A 17,023-nucleotide genomic window follows, 5' to 3' on the forward strand; every position below is an offset into this window, starting at 1 on the left:
TGGCACTGATTGCCGCTCCTACTCCCCAGCTGCGCTCTCCCGAGCAACTCCTCACCTTCTCTGTTGGTGAGAATTTACTCCTGAACAATAACTCATCCCCGCCTCCACCTCCTCACACCCCTTCATACCACTACCATGAATATGAGAGTGGGATAGTGCCTTAAAGGCTATTTAGGACCTCCCCCATTTTGCAGGTAGGGAACTGAGGTTCAGAGGTGTCACTAAGATTTCACACTGCCCCAGGAAACTGTCTCTAGAAAAATCCCCTGTGAAACCATCCCCACTCAAGTGTCCTGTGTAATTACTTCATCTGGTGCTAGGAGTTCTTTACCTGGAAACCTTCTCTGTCCCTGCAAACCAAAAGCCACATGGAGACAGGACCCATTGGGCCAAGCTGCTCTGGGTCATGCCCATGGGGCACACGTTGCCAGGCTACTGTGATCAGAGCGGTACATCCCACAGGAGCACAGTGCTGGTGCCGGCAGCTCCACCAGGCATGAATGGGAGGAAGAGTAGGGACCAGACACCCACGTACATATGGGGGTGGGGGGCAAGTCATAAGTGGTACCATGCAGGCAATGGCTCTGGGAGTGTGGTTTGACTGGGGAGGAGACAGTGTCCAGAAAGAAGATGACAAGGACAAACTCTAACTCCATTTGCCAACCAGACTGACATGTACCCCGTTAGGGACTGAATTGTGCCCCCCACCCCTCACCATTCGTATGTCGAAGCCCTACTCCCAAAGAGACTGTATTTGGAGATAGGGCCTCTAAGAAGTTAAATGAGGTCATGAGGGTGGGACTCTAATCCAATATGACTCTAATCCATATAAGACAAGGAAGAGACACCAGGAGTGCTTGTCCAGGGAAAGGCCATGTCACAGCAAGAAGATGGCCATCTATAAGCCAAGGAGCGATGCCACACCAGAAACCCACCTTGCTGGCAGCCTGATCTTGGACTTCCAGCCTCCAGAACTGTGAGGAAACAGATGTCTGTTGTTTAAGTTGTCCAGTGTGTGGTGTTCTCTTATGGAAGCCCTGACACACTAATATATAGCCCATGACGTTGGTCCCACAGGAAGTGGTGAAAACAGATGTGTGTTTGCCTGGGATGTGTGTAGATGCGGGTCTGAGTCACAGAGCAATGGCAACATTGAGAAGTCACTTGGAAGAGAGGAGGAAAAGGCAGTGAGAGGCCAGTGGGCAAAACCAGAAAGTTCACGACGCTGTGCTAGGTCATCCAAAAGGCTCCTGGGAGAGCTAGAAAGTAAAACAGGGCATTTTCTTGGTGATGTACTGATGAACACTTGGGCTTCCCTTTAAGACACATTATTTTAAACAAAGAGAGTTACACTATGAAAATAGGCAATGGCAACCGTTTCAACAGATAGCAAACTTCTGGCCATTATTTTTCTTTAAGCAATGTACACAATGTTTTCTGTTCCTCTCATGCTTCTGTTATTTTGACCTTTTATGTTTCTAGGATAGTAAGCGTGCTCTTGAATGTAAGGTAGTTTCAACCAAAGCCAGTGTTCCGCCATGTTTTCTCCATATGTGTTATGGTTTGGGGTGCTATGCCCTCCCCATCACGTGGGGACAGGCGGCAGGTGTGCCATAGCTTTGCCAAGCACTCCTCCTTTGAAAACTCATTCCCAACCTAAAAAACTGAAAAATGTTAAGGATCAGCCTGACAGGACATGCCTTTCCTAGCAAAGACAGCACATATTAGATGTTTGCATGGTGATTAGGCAATAGGAAACTTGCCACTAACCTGTCATGATAGGAGAGAGAAAGGTTTACAAAGAATTTCTGGACCTCGAGGCACACCCTGATTTCCCAGTCAGGTGTTAATGGCACTCAAGGGTTTCCTACCTGGATCACAGCCCCTGAAGGCCAAGGGGGTCTTCACTTTACAAGGGCAAAGTGGCCTTCTAAGACCAGAATGACTTGACCTTCACCAGAATGAGTTGAACTTGCAAGACCCAAATGGCTGACAAAATGGACTCTTGCCCAAGATCAGGGATGCTTACCCAGCCATCACTAACTGGGCAAGTAAAGCCGAGAAGCTGGAGGAAAGTCCAGGCTTCCTAAACTTTGGGTACCAAGGGGTCAGGGAATAGACTTGGGTCCTTAAGTTTAAATCACTAGCTGACCCTGTATCAGATCAGGACAGGCCCGATGAACCATTTGATTAGAAGTGTCTGTGTGTGTGTGTGTCGCTCTATGATAGAAATCATACGATTTCTTGAGAAATCATAATTCTGTGTCACTGGCACTTAAACATTCTTCCCTAAGATGTGGCCTCTGTGGAACTACTTCCCTTCTGTCTCCTCCCCTCCATCATTCTGACTGCCTTTGAAGGCCCAGTCTACACTGACCTCTCTTTTCCAGCCCCTATGGTTTTTACTGGTGGCTCCCCCTGGACTCCACAAGTGGGGATGCAGCCTTCTCCGGGGAGACCGCTATCCCTCCCAGCACCTGCCACAGTGTCTGGATGGAACACAGTAGGCATCCCCACAGGGCCTCATGTTCAGTAGGAGCAGAGATTGATATGGGGCATGGAGCTAGCACATTCCATATTATCTTTTGAGTGGGAGAAGCTAAGTGTGGGTCTCGCACAGTTGGTGACTAATACTATACACATTACTTGCTCAATAAATGCTTGGTGGTGCAGCAGGGAAGGAGGTGACATGACTCAAGCCCCTCAGGGGCTTCTTCGTGTCAGTGATCTAGAACATAGTGGTCATCCCTGCTGATATCTGCGTGGGCTTGAGACTGGGGTAGCTGGTTTCCTACTGTGGGTCACTGCCGTTTCCTGAAGCCCCTGGAAAGGAAATGTTCCCTCCCTTTGCTCTAATCTGAAGAGTCCTCTAATTCCCATGGTGTCTTGACTCTGCTGTCCCTGCCTGTCAACAGTTAGGGCCAGGGCAGGATTTCTGATCTCAAAGATGCTCAGCAGAGATTTGGGGCTGAAAGTCCATACGCTATTTCTAGCTCTGTGTACTCAGCTCAGTGAGGAGGGGGCCCCCCATGCACCTTGCTCTAACTGTGTCCTGTTGAGCAGAGCGTCTCTGAGAGGATTGTGCAGAGGCTGGGGTCCTGGGGTCACCTCCTGCTCCGAGAATGACATGGTCTCTGGGTGGTCTAGCGGCCTTTGCTGCATCTTTCCGCTTGCCTGGTTCACGCATCATCAAATGATCCGTTAACACAACAGTTAAGCCCTGGACAACCCTCCAATTAATGATCAACAAACCTCAGGAGGATAGAGCCCTGTGAAGGGGAGGAGGGCTTTCTGAGGCAGGGCTGGGGCAGGTACCGCCCAAGCGAGGAGGAAAGACCTCGTGTAGACAAAGTGTCAAATTCCACAGGCTCTGAGACACATAATTTTTGAGTGAGGGTGTGTGTGTTGGGGTGGGGGGCAGCCTAGAAAGGGGAAAAATTGGGTTGAGGGTCATGTCAATCAGATCTGGGAGATTATTTTGAGCAACCTTGCTTTAGAAACAATGACGGGCCTGAGCTAAAGGTGTGCCAGACAATGTTTCTCCTCCAGGATTCTTTACAGTAGTGCTGGTAATAACAACAGCTAGCATAAATGTGGGTTTACTATGCGCCAGGCACTGTGTTAAGACTTTGCATACATTATTAAGTCCTTAAAACACGTCTGTGAAGATGGCATTATGATTATCTCCATGTTACCGATAAGGAAACTGAGGCTCAGAGACACCAGTGTTCTAGCACAGTTTCACTGTGGGTTAGTGGTAGTGGAATTGGAATTCTACCTGAGCAGTCTGGTGCAGAACCCGGGCTCCTGGCCACCCTCCACGCTGCTAGCCACGTGCTCATAACCCACTCCCTCCCTTGCATCCCTCCTTGGTTGGTCTGCGGGAGTGACATAATTCTGTTTGTCCCACCTACTGATCTGGCCCTGGAGGAGGACCCATGCTGGGAGTCTGGCACCCTGATATCAAGCTGAGTCTCGCAGGATGCTGAGATCCCCTGAGGGCAGACAGGAGAAGCCCTCAGAAGACAGACAGCTCCTGGAATTAGGGGGAAGGTGTCAGCAACAGCCCGGTTCCTTCTGGTTGTTATGGCAATGTGGAGGGCTGTAAAATGTTACATCGCGGGAAGGCAGTTTCTTCTGCCCAAGGTGGACCCCTAGGAACTAAGTGCTTCAGACATCACGGTGTTGACGCAATCTCCCAAGACTCCCAAGGCAACCTGGTCTTTGGCTTTCTCACGTTACCCTGGGCACCTAAAAGGCCACAGCACTGAAGAGTGGTCCTGGCACCAGTAGTGAAGATAATAGTAGCAAAGACTTTCACAGTGATTACGACATGCTAGGCGCTATTCACAAGGGCTTTATGTAAAATAACTCAATCCTCACAACAACTTCAAGAAGGATGTTCTATTATTATCCCCTTTTATAGATGAGGAAACTGAGGCAGAGTTTCAGATCGCATTTGCTCTGGGGCAAGCATCTGGGTGGAGGTGCTGGGGCACAGGAGGAACTTTGAAATAGATGGTCGTACGTTCCCAGCAGTGTGGGACAGGTATGGGGGCAGTGACTGGTTGCAGAATGAACTCTCACAGCGGCACTTTCCTGTGTGCTGGGGTCACCAACCTGCATTCACCACACAGAGGGAGGAGGCAGCTGGTGAGAAGTCAGAACCTCAGTGCTGACTTGCAGCCCAGTGCTCTGTGCCTTCTTTCATCTAACCCTTCTTCAGCGTCTCTCGGCACCAGGCACTGGCTGGGATACTGGGGGTGGAACGGGAATGGGAGGGATTCTTGCAGCCCCCACCCCAGTGCCTGGCAGTCTAGCTGGCAGAATGATGCAGGAGCAGGGTAACTGTTGCAGGCACGCGGCCAAGCCCAGAGCACAGCTGGAAGGGAGACAACCCTGGGCTTAGAGTGACTTCGGGGCAGCCTGTGAGCGGAACGGCAGAGAGGAAGGTAGAGGCGGCGAGGGGCTGGACCCTGAGGCACCAAGTGAAGGGTCGGGCACTGTCCTGAAAGGAGCAGGGGCTGTTGGAGGCATTTGGCGGGGAGTGACAGGACTGGACTTGCGTTTTGCAAAGACCACACTGGCTGGACCTTGGACCTGGCTGGGAGGGGATGCACTTGGGGCCGGGAGGCCACCAGTGCAACCGGAGGTGATGGTGGCCTGAAAGGGGAGTGGTGGTGGGGATAGAGAGACGATAGATGCAGAGGCGGCAGAATCAAAGGTGTTTTTAGACTCGGTGCATAAGGGGGTTAAGGGCAGGTCAAGGACAACCATGGGCTCTGCCTTTGAACTGCTGGATGGACTCATGATGTCATTTCTGAGACGGAGGCACAGGAAGAGCAGGCCTGTGGGAAGATGATTTCAGTTTGGACATTTTGTGCCTCTGTGCTAACCATGCGTGGGCAAACAGCTTTATCATGAATTCCCAGCTGCTTCTAGAATGTGTACTGAGCAGCGTGCCCTGGCATGTCAGAGGGTAGGGTCTGTGCTGGGCTCTACCCTGGGGAGAGCAGGCCAGAATCCTCCTGCCAGGAAGGTGACGCATCCACTCCCTTTCAGGAATGGGGACACCGTGGTCCCACGGAGCTGCTTCACCAGGGGCTGCCAACCGTATGAACAAGCTTGGGTTTCTCCCATCTCCTCTGCACTGGGGAGGGGGCTCTGATTCCCAGCCCTTCACTAGCTTCTCTCTAGACCCGGGCTCAGTGTTGACAGGAACAATGGTTTTCAGAGTGAAGAGGGCAAAGTACGATATATGTTCATGTCCACGATCTCATTCAGTCTTCCTCTATATCTGGTGAAGATGGTACTCCCATCCGATTTTAAAGATGAGGAAAAGGAGGCTCAGAGAGGTTAGGAGACTTGTCCCCGTCACACAGTTGTACACTATGCCTCAAAGTATCTTTACCAGATCCTGTCTTTGCCACTCATGGAGACAGGGTGGCTGCTGTCCAAGCAGAAGGCAGCATAGAGACAGGGCTCCACAGAGTGGGGGCTCAGGGGCAAGGATGAGAAGGGAAGAGGTGTGAAACCACAGGAAGGGGCTGTGCACACCCCACAACATAGCTGCCTGGCCTTGGGAACCCTCGTGGCCCCTCACCCTAGGCCTACAAAATCGAAGGTCAGACAAGACAAGCCTCACCATTTCAGGTCAACCTGGATTTTGTTTTTTGGTTCAGAAGCAGGTAAGAACAGGTGCAACCTTGCTTCTCTCTCCTTGGACATGCAGGTAAGAAGTATGATCACCTTTCTGCAGCTCAGCTCACCGCTAGTCTGGGGCTTTAAAAGGTCTCTGGCTACCCTGTTAGCCACCAAGAACCCTTTGTGGAAAAAGATAGGGGATGGAAAAAAATGACACCAATAGATTGCACCTGTGCTCTGACACAGCTGGGCTCACGTGCAGTGACATCAGACTTCGCTCATCTCACAAGGCCTGGCGTCGGACACCAGCTCTGCCTTTGGATTGGTTCATGGTTTCCAATCCAACAAGACAAGGCCTCAGGTATTTTATAACAGAATTCAAATGGAACTAATTCTTTTTTCCTCCCTTATCACTTTGCACACATGAAATCTATTTTAATTAGTTTTCAATACATAATCTTTTTTTTTTTAAAGAATGAAATCCTATGGATTGTTCCCACCCACAAATTGTTCTTAGAGAAAGAAAGATTTATCTTATAAGTTTCCTAAGAAAATCTATATGTGCTCAATGCATTTAAATAACACTCATTAACGCGAACTGCATGCAAGCTGGCTTCTCTAGTCACAGATGAGAGACAATCTCTTGACCTATTGCAAATCAAAAAGCATTTCTGCACCACCTTTATTTTTCAATTGGTTAAGTTTTAAATTAAAGTCCCAACGCCCTTTTTGGGAAGGCAGACTAACATAGCCCCAACAGAAATTTCAGCTCAGTCGATTGGAAGATAATTATAAGAAACAAAATGTGAAATTTTAAATCAGGGCACTAATGAAGTCTAAAAATACCGGTGGCCCATCCCTCTGGCTGGCGAGACCTGTTCCTCATGGAGGGGATCTCTCCATAATTACTCAACCCCGTGAGAGGCCAGGTTGTCATGTCAAACAATAGAGGAAAAATCGTGGGACTTTAATGAGCTAGATCTCAAGGAGCTCCATGGTGAATCTTATTATAATGCCGGGCAAGCTTTCAAACAGAGAACAGGAGAAAAGGAAAGTTCTTTTTTTTTTTTTTTCTTAAGTGGAGCTCTGACTAGTGTTGATGTCATCATGCAGTGCCTCCTGGTTCCCACTTGGAGCCAGCTGTCTGTCATTTCGGAGTGTGAAATCAATTGAGTTTTGGAGATGTAAAATCCCTAGGGGCAAAATTAAAAGTGACCCAAATCCAAACCCACATGGTCTTGTCAGGAATATGATTCTCACATGGCAAGTTTCAAAGATTTGGTTTCAAAATTCTGGTTTCTTATTTTAAAAAATATGCAGTTGTTTGACATTAGATCTGACAAAGTATAGCTTTAGCAATAAAGGCTTTTAAGATTAGAAATGAAAAGAGAAATTACTTAAAAAAAAAACAACAAAAAAAACCACAACAACCCACCCAGGCTTGAGTTTGGAGACATTTGTATGTTCATGCTTCATTGTCTTTCTTCGCCACAGATATAAGGGGATAAGTCAGCTGATGAGGGCCGTAAATAGAGAAGTGAGTTGAATGTAATTTCTGGGGAAACCACCATCTCACTGGTGAACTATGGAAATCAGCGTGACAGATGGGTCACCGGTTGTTGTCGGCTGGAGCCGGGGTGGGCGAGGCGGGTCTCACTGGTCTACCGGAAGGCAGGGCTGTGGACACCTTCTAGGATTACCCCACGCCTGGCTCTCACCTAGCACTGAATCCCCCCTAGAGGGGCTGGCAGAGCGAACCCCATCGGGGGCTGTCTCTCTTCTTCCTTCCTGTCTGTGGGCTTGGGCTTACCACAGAGGATGCTTCATGCCCTCTGGCCCCAAAAAGATGTTACAGGTGTGGCTCTGCAAATGGCCAGCTGGCCCAGTGTGCACAGGGGCCAGCGGGGGCCTGTCTCTACCACCTGTAACTTCCTGATCTTATGGGTTCAGGTGCCTGATGATGGATGCACCTGTGCCTGGCAACTTTGGGGAGGCGGATCCCAGTTCTGTGCTGAGCCCCAAACTGTGGACTTCAGACCCAACGGGGCCAGTTACCTTTCAGCCTAGAATAAGTCCTTCTCTTGGATGCAGTGTCTGAAACTTGGCAAATTGCCAAGACCTTTCATCAGCCCTAGGAGGCCTCTGGGGGTGGCGGCAATGCCCCCGTGGTTGGGGGAGGGAAGCCCACCCAGTGCCTTAGGCTTTGGCAGGAGCAGCTAGGATACCCAGTTCTCAATGTATCAGAGCTGGAAGCATACAAACTGGGAATAAGTTTTTTTTTTTTTTTTTTCTTTTTAAAGGGAGAGAGAGCTTAACCAAAACAATTCAAACAAAAAATCAATTTAGTCAATTTTTTTTTTTAAAAGATCTTAAACAAAGCAAGGGTTTACCAGAATTTAGATGTAATTTTCTATAATTTTGTCATTTAAAACTAGTGCTGATTTCCAAAACAAAGGCAGTTGGGGCGCAATCAGATTGGGAATTAAACCCAATGGAGATCTAGACACGGCTTTGTTGTTGGGATGCTTGACGAGGTCTGAAAATTGCTCAAAAGGATAAAGAGAGAGATGCATGAGAGCAGGCAGGAAAGAAGGGCTAGTGGGACTCGTTCTCTGCGAAGAGGCAGGGACCCCTGCCAGGCTACCTCCAGGAGCTGTTAGCAAGGAGAATGAGAGGGTGTGCCCAAAGGTCCACACTTCCTAGAACCATCTACTGTCCCCTAAGAGGCCTGTGTGCCCCAGCAGGGAGACTGCCCACCATATGCCCTCTTGCCTGCAACTGGGTCCAGGCCTGGCTGCCTCCCCTCCCCACTCAGCAAGAGAGGGGCCTGGCTGTCTGGAGCTCTAAGGGATAGCGAGCAAGTCTGGGGCAGATGCACCCCACCAGCCTAACATCTGTGGCCCCCGGTCCTCCTGCCCCCTTCCGCACTCTGGCTGGGTAGATAGATCCCTCGGTCAGACGTCAGGAGCGATGCTCTTTGTCGTAACCCTATGGCTGGGGGCTCATCTGCAGGCTCCGTTCTCAAGGATCTGCCTTGAAAACAGGAGGTGCTCTTTCCCGGACCCTCACAGAGCCACCCTTGAGTCCTTGAAACAAAATAACCCAAGTGGCTCAGGATGGTCTGTGAGTGTCTCTTGGGGAGACATTCCTTTCACCTAACATCTGGGGAGCTGCTCTCCTCCAATGGCACAGCACAGGGCGCCTTTCTAGGGAAGGACACAGTTCACGTCCTGACTGTTCTCATGGGTGGAAAATGGAAAAGGCCCCACAAAAGACTGTTCCATGGAACCCTAAGAGGAGCAGATGATTCCTGCTCATCCCACACTTGGCCTGGCTTTGGGGTGAAAGGTGAGAATGGCCTAAGGCTTGGGCTAGAGGCAGAAGGACCCTGGACCTGGCAGGCTCTCCCCTCCCTCCCTCTCCTTGCCCGCCCACATGTCCTCGCCTAGCTTGTCCTTCCCTCCTCCACTTTCCCCTCTGCCTCCTCTGTCTGAGGCCGGGCTGTCTTGGGCAAGGGGAGGCCCCACTACTGCTTCTGGGTTGGGTGAGGCCAGTGAGGGAGCTGCTGGAGAGCTCAGGATGCCAGGAACACACTCCTGTCTGTGCTGTGTCGTGGTGACCACTCAGGGAGGCACAGGTGTGGGCACACGGGAGCATGTGAGCAGCGGGACTTACCTTTGGGGTGCCCAGGGTCGGTGAACTCATACTTCCCCACGCCAATTGTCCGCAGCATCTGCAGCCCATGGGCCGAGTCAGTCGTGGGGGGCCCATTGGTGGCAGGGGCACCGCTGGGGAGGGTGGCAGACGGCTGGGCTGGTGCTGGTGGAGGCAGCAGGGGCCCTGCCATGTGGCCGTTGCCCACGGCAGTGGGTCCCGGACGGGCCACCTGCCCCACGCCAGGCAGTGTGGACATGGCCAGGGGCTGTGGGCTGGCGTACAGGGCCTGGGCCGGCATGTTGACCACCACGCTACTCAGTGGCTGAGAGGGTGGCTGTGGGAGCGAGTAGTGGCCTGGCATCAGCGGGAGCTGGGGCCCCACGTGGGGAGGCAGTGAGGGGGTCACCCCAATGACTGGGGCCTGGACGTTCACAGCCGGGCTGAAGGTAGGAGGCTGGGCCACTCCATAGGAGTGTGCGATCAGGGCAGGCTGGTTCCCGGCGGCCACCGTGGTCACCCATGGCCCTGTGCCTGCAAGGGAGACAGAAGAGAGGTCATCTGCCGGATACACATTCACTCAATAAACACCGACTGTCCCAGGCCCTGGGCTGGGTGCTAAGGTCACCGAGGTGGACAAGACACCTGCATCCAGGACCCCCCAGACGAAAAATCTGTGATTACGGTAGCATGGGGGTACATGAGCAGATGGTCGTGGAGGCTCAGAGGGGGAGCACGATCTACACAGAGGCAAAAACACAGAGAGAAAAAAGCAGAGTCCTTCAAAGAATTCTCGGTTCAAATCTTGGCTCTGCCATTCATTAGCCAGGAGCCCTGGGCAAGTTGCTTTTCTTCTCTGAGCCTCATTCTCCCCATCTGTCAAATGGAACCAGCAACACCTACCTCAGAGGTCTCCTGGGAAAAATTGAATGAGGGAAATGTATTTGGGGGAAAAAAAACTAGCAGAGTGGCTGGTATGTGTTAAATGTTCCATAAATGTTGGTGTTTTTCCTTCCTTTCTGGAGAATAGCTGTCTGGAGGAGGTGGGGAGAAAGCTAGATTGTGAAGGTAGTAGGTGTTTCCTGGGTAAGGCGAGAACACCAGAGCCTGGAGCTGTGCAAGAGCCCTGTGGTGCAGGAAGGGGGAGCAGGAGGTGGGGGCAGTGGGGGAAGGCTGGCAGCGGCTGTTTTCCACTGCCTTGCTGGGGGACCAGGCTTTCTCCTAAGCAGCCTCTGTGTGGCCAACCCTGGGGGAAACAACAGAAATGCATTTTGGCCCTTAAAGATATTTTGACTGAACAAGGGGGTCCAGACACACGTCCTGAGACTTGATACAAGATTCGACACCAGCTGTGCCCAGGTCTGGCAGAGCAGGGCCAGTTCCCCTGAGCTGAGCAGACATTGAGGTGACCCAAGTGGGCTTGTGAGTGAAGCCAGAAAATACTGTGACAAGGGAGGGCAGTCTGGGTCACCTCTGACCGAATGAGTGTGGGGTTAGGTCTCCATCACCCAAATGCCACCTTGGTTTTCAGGATGCCACTGGAGTGGCAGTGTAGACTGGGGGCAGGGAGTCTGAGGAAGAGAGTGGGGGACAGGGAACCACTCAGGACCCCTAGTTCCAGAGGCTAGAAGGGGAGCTGGGAGCTCTCTGACAGGAAACTAGAAGCTGGAAAATGTTGGTGAAGCAGTGCCAGCAAGATTCTAGAACAGGCTGCTAAGGGGGATTGTCCCCAAGCCCGAAGAAGAGATGGTATCACTGTGAGCTAGGCTGCTGTCTTAAGGACAAGGCATGCCATCCTAAGGCCACTTCTCTCCAGGATCAGCCACGGAGCCTGGAACAAGCCACCAGAGCTTCGGAACACAGCTCGTGACTTCTCTGATAACTCTGGTGAAGGTACGAGATGCCGGGCCATGGTGGTGAGTGACTTATGAGCGGGTGATTGGCTCAGAGGATGCTGGGGACCGGAAGGAGGTCTCTAGTGATGTGGACCGAGTCCTGCTCGTCACTTTTACCCATGATTTGGGTGATGATAGGGAAGATATCACCACCAACTCTGCAGGTGGCATACTGGGAGGGTTAGGCACAGGTCAGCAATAAAAGCTGGAATCAAGAGTCATAGGGGAAGATACTGACAGGGACTTGCCCTTGAGTCCCCAACACCCCTCTGCCTAAGGTAGACTGAGAGAAGATGGACAGGGGTCAGGGTTACTGCCTCGACAGTCTTGGGGTCTGACTGGTGACAGCGCATGTCTGTGGCTAGCAGCAAATCAGAGGTGATCTAAGACTGCAGTGGTCAAAATGGAGGGGCTGAATGAAGGGGTGCAGGTCATAGCACGTGTGGGTTCTTTGTGTGGGGCTCTGGCACCGATGGAGGCAGAGGGAGAGGTCATTCTCTGGAGGGCAAAGGAACTGTCCGCCACGGGCTCTGGAGTGTGGCTGAAGGGCCAAGGGTGTTTATCCCGCAGAAGACTTGGAGGGGGGATGGGTGGGTGTCAGATATCTGTAGGGCTGTGGTGTGAACACGGATGTGTCCTGTGTATCCTAAGGGGAGGTCTGGGACCGATGGGAGATAACAGGGAAGGCTTTTGTCATGGTCAGGGCTGACCAAAGAAGGCTTGGGGGGACGTAGGAGGTGGGGAGCCCCCGGCCCCAGGGGGGTGGAGCATCCCACTTCTCATGTAACCGTTGGCAAGGCAAAGCCTCCCTGGAAGGTGTGACTGGAGAAGTGGGTGAATCAGAGTCCTGAGGTTTGGGAATGACTATTCAAAATAACACAAAGCAGATTCAAAGTCGCTCCTGGGATGTCAGTCTTACTTCCTCAGCCTCCCCAAAGCTTTCTCGAGTAGCAGAGAAAGCGGTAGAGACGCAGCTACTGCCCAGGCTGTACAGCGTCCCGACCCCCATGCAGGTGTGGGCTGCCGCAGGCCCATGGGCCAGGGCCTGCTGAGGAGTCACAACATCCAGGAAGCCTCCAAACCCCGCTCCCAGCCTCCACGTGGGAGTCTCTGGCTGCCGGCCAAGTACACACCTGGATTGTCGCTCTCCCTCATCTGTTTGGAGGGCGGCTCATCAGTGTCCCAGGGCGTGGACTGATTGATGGGCGTCTGCCCCCACCGGATGCTGGTCGTGAGTCCCTGGGACTGACTATCCGCTTTGGAGATGCCGGGAGCCTGGGGAGAAGCAGAGCAGGGGGATGAGCATGGCCTGGCGTGGGCTGCTGCCCTGGGGGCCCGTCCCCTGAGCACTACTCCTGCTGCCTGAGCCACAGGGCCACACCCAGGGCCACCTGGGAGATGCGGGCACTATGGGTAAACTCCCGCCCCCAGGAACACCCAATCCAGTGCCCCCCCCGCCCCCACCAGCTGCCACCCTCTGCGACCACCCAGTCCACCTGAACTATCATAAAGGAAAGTGTTCTGTGCTGTGGGATGTGAAGTCCCCCAGGCCGTTGGATTGTTAATAAACTGCAACATTTATGGGCATGTGCTGAATACCAGCTGTGTCCTCAGTCTAGGCTCAGTGCCACCACGTGTCTGGCCTTCTGACATGTGAGAGGATGGCTTTCCAAAGCACCACCATCGGGCCCCATATCAGCCACTGGGCCCCCCAATATGCCAGTCCGTGGAGGAGGCGTGGGGGGTGGGGTGGGGACTGAGGCTCATGGGAGGGCAGCTCAGAGCAGGGAGCATCTAGCATTTAGGGAGCATTTAGATATTTAGATTAATGAGAAAATGAACCCCAGGCTGAAGACAAACATTAGCACTGCATTGGTCTCTGAGCTACTGCCTTGATGGAATATTATATAGTCATTAAAAATCATGTTTACTAAAATGCATAATGAGATGGCAAAATGCTTACACTATCATGTTAAATGAGAAAAGCAGGACATAAAGTGACACAAATATAAGCTCATATGTAAAGCAATATGTGCAGGAGAGAAAAAACCAAAATGTTAGCAGGGGTGTTATTCTTGGTGACAGGAACATAGGTAACTTCTATTCTCTTGTCTATACCTTTCTGTATTTGCCAAATTTTCTACCAGGGCCATGGCCATTGTAATAAGCCAGAAAAGAAGAAGGAGGAGGAGGGGGAGCAAGAGCAGGAGGAGGAGGGAGGGGGGAAGTTGGAGGAAAAAGGAGAAGAGGGAGGGGGAGGAGAGGGGGAAGAGGGCAAGAAGGAGGAGGAGAGGGGGAGGAGAAGGGGAGGAAGGGGAGAAGGGAGAGGGGAAGAGGGGGAGGGTGACAGGGAGGAGGGGTAGGAGGGGAAGGAGGACAAGAAGAAGGAGAAGAAGGAAGAGAAAGAGGAGGAGGAGGAGGAAGAGGAAGAGCAAAAGGGGGAGGAGATGGAGGAAAGGGGGAGGGGGAGTAGGGGGAGGGGAAGGGGGAGGGGGAGGAGGAGGAGGACGAGCAGAAGGAGCAGGAGGGGAGGAGTGGGAGAAGGAAGAGAAGGAGGAGGAGGGGAAAGAGGAGCAGGAGGGGAGGAGGAGAGGGAGGAGCAGGAGGGTGAGGTGGAGGAGGGGAAGGGGGTGCAGGAGGGGGAGGAGGGGAAGAAATCCAAAAGCAAGTTGGAAAGCCTGGGACTGGGATAACTGGGGTGTGTGTGGGGGTGTGTGTGAGTCTCAGCAGAGGTGGTTTCTGGAAATTTCTGCAGTTCCCAGGAGTGCAGCCAGAGCCCAACCAGGTTTGGGGTGAAGGATGTGGTGGGGTGGGGGGCAGAGATAGCTGTCCACCAGGGACAGTCACAGAAGCTCCAAGAGGCCACAAGGGGCATCTGTGGGCTTCTCTTTGGGGAAGGCCGTGGTCTTCGTGACTTCTAACAGAAGCTGACTCAGTGTCCCAGCGGTGGTGGGGGGGGGGAGGGGGGGAGGGGCATCGCCCTCACTGGGCCTCTCTGAGCAGCTGGAACAGCCGGCACGGGTGGATGGAGGGGATGGCCATGGCTGACAGCACTTATTGGGTCTTTGATGCACAATGCCTATGACAAACAGCACCTGCTTGGGGCTGGGAGGAGCCGTATCCCATTAGGACCTGTAGGCTGCACTGAGCTAATTGCATTAGGCTGCACTTTATCTCTGGCCTGCATTTCAGAAGCTTTGCTTCTGTGAACAGAGCAGGAAACAAAGGGAAAGAGTGAATCTCCTGAGGAAAGAACAATTCAATGGACAAGATTCCTTCTCAGAGGCCCCTGCCCCATTTTTGTCTGTGGGACAGATGGGAGCTTGGTTGGGGTTGGCTGTGATGGTGGGGGTGGGGGTGCAGGGGGGGAAGGGTGTTGTGGCGGAGGCTGGGGATTTAGCCCCACTCACCCATCAGGAACTCATGGAACAGAAGTGTGGCTTCTCTAAACAGCTTTCCAGTGTGCCCTGTCTGCAAGCCTCCTCTGCATTCCCAGGTTCCCCTGGGTGCTAGGGGGCTCAGAGGTGCAGAGGTGGCTTTCCGTAACTGGCGGCATCCGAAAGGGAAGGAGCCTGTGCCTTGTCCTATTCAGGGCCCGGGGTGGGGGTGAAGTTTGAGTGGTGACACTCCAGCCTCCTGGGGCACCCTCCTTCACTGACAGTGCAGAGACCCGACCTGCCAGTAGGGGGCGCTGCAGCCCCTCTCTGCTGCACCCTGGCAGGTGGGCAAGGGATGTGCTTCCTGGAGGCTTCACAGGCCAGAGGTAGGTGTGGTTTCCAGGGTCCTCCCACCCTTGCCATTTCTTCCCTGCAGAATCAGAATCCGTGCCCCCAACCTGGTGCTTTGACAGGGTAGGGAAGGGCTCTGGAAACTTGGAGGCTCTGGTCTGGGGCCCTTACATCAGACATTGCCACCGGGAGACGGGGTGGGGTCTCCTCCTCCAGAGTGGGTAACCAGATTCTGAACTCTAAAATTTCAGGAGTTCCTGTTTCTGCCCTAAAATTGGGGGTGGGGTCCTGGACTTGAAAAACCGCACACTTTTTCAAGGGCTTAGTCCCTTGGCTCTAAGACACTCCTGCCAGGTCGTTCACTTGTGCATTTGCTGGTTAGTTGGTGTGTTCAGTAAACAAGCACTGGGCTGCTGCTCGGGTGCTCGCCCAAGGCCCTGGGGACGAAATGACTGACACTCAGCCCCTGCTTCCTGCCAGGCCCAGCCCCAGGCCCCCGGGGACATGATGACTGAGGCTCAGCCCTGCCCTCAGGAGGCTGCTGCCTGGGGAGCGCAGCCCTCAGCTGTGCAAACTGCCCCCGTTAGCCTCCAGAAGGAAGCCGGGTGCAGGGGGGCGCCCCGAGTGGCAGGGTGGGGGCAGATAACTGGGTGAGGCCCCAACAGGCCTGCTGTGTCTGTCATGAATAGTACAAGCAAATTCTTATGTACAAGAAAGCCATTCTGCTGTGAGAAGGAAAACAGGGTCTCTCTTTTTCCTTCAAGAAAGATAAATAAGGCCACTCATTCTAATCGGCCCAAGCAACTTCTGAAGCTATGAGCAAGTCACAGCTCAGAAATTTCTATTTATTTCTTTAAAACAATGAAATGAACATTCCTTTCTCTACTCCCTCCAGAAAAAAACTGGACACGCTTGTGCACTTTGCCAGGCGCCTGGGCGCCCAGGTCAGGGAGGAATGTTGTAGCCGGGGATGTGAGTCAGCTTGGCCAGGCCAGAGCCCTTCCTCCCGCAAGGGGCTCCAGGCCCAAAGTAAACACATAGTCCCCAAATTCTAGAGGCTTCTGGGGCATCGTGTGCGGGTCCCTGGCTCCAGTTCTGAAGTCAGCTCCTGTTAAGACTTTCTCCCTTGGTCCAGAGTCCCCAAAGGTCTGTGACCCCACTAAAGGCTTTCCAGGTCTCTCCCACCCTGAACAGGCTGCCCAAGTTCCCCTTCTTGCCAGGGGGTTACCAGCACAAGAATGCCACAGAACTCCCCCTGCCCCCAGGAGAACAGCCCAGGCCAGGGGAGGAAGGCAGGGCTGAGGGAGCCCCCTCCCACTGCATAATCTGGGTTATCAGCGAAGCCACCCAGACATCTGGCCTTTTGCCAGTGTTCCTGGCCATGCTTCTGCTCCCTGATATGATGACACTGGGCAGAGAGAGGCAGACGAGGAGAGCCCTCCTCCTGCCTGGTGCTGCGGAGTGGCCCTGTCTGCCCATCACCAGGCTGGGCAGGCTTCTCTCTGCTTCCCTCTAATGAGATGCTAATAGGATGCATCATTAACGCAGCAGCTTTTAAACCCCGAGCTCTTGTAAATTTTCAAAGGTCACATTTTTATGGCA

At 52.9% G+C, this 17,023-nt stretch overlaps 1 protein-coding gene across 4 annotated transcripts in view; it reads right to left on the reverse strand.

Annotated features, from left to right (window-relative positions):
* The window catches only part of KLHL29 (kelch like family member 29), a 309,817-nt gene that overhangs the window by 49,504 nt on the left and 243,290 nt on the right, over window positions 1-17,023 (reverse strand). For all 4 annotated transcript variants that reach the window (XM_053201183.1, XM_027033274.2, XM_027033275.2 and 1 more), the window contains 2 exons: window positions 12,827-12,968; window positions 9,820-10,332 (listed from right to left, as the gene is read on the reverse strand). In XM_053201183.1, the coding sequence (XP_053057158.1) occupies window positions 9,820-10,332; window positions 12,827-12,848 (535 nt within the window). In that variant the 5' untranslated portion in view covers window positions 12,849-12,968. The remainder of the gene's footprint in view (window positions 1-9,819; window positions 10,333-12,826; window positions 12,969-17,023) is intronic.

The sequence above is a fragment of the Acinonyx jubatus genome, chromosome A3 (assembly GCF_027475565.1).
Source record: "Acinonyx jubatus isolate Ajub_Pintada_27869175 chromosome A3, VMU_Ajub_asm_v1.0, whole genome shotgun sequence".
NCBI lineage: Eukaryota > Metazoa > Chordata > Mammalia > Carnivora > Felidae > Acinonyx > Acinonyx jubatus.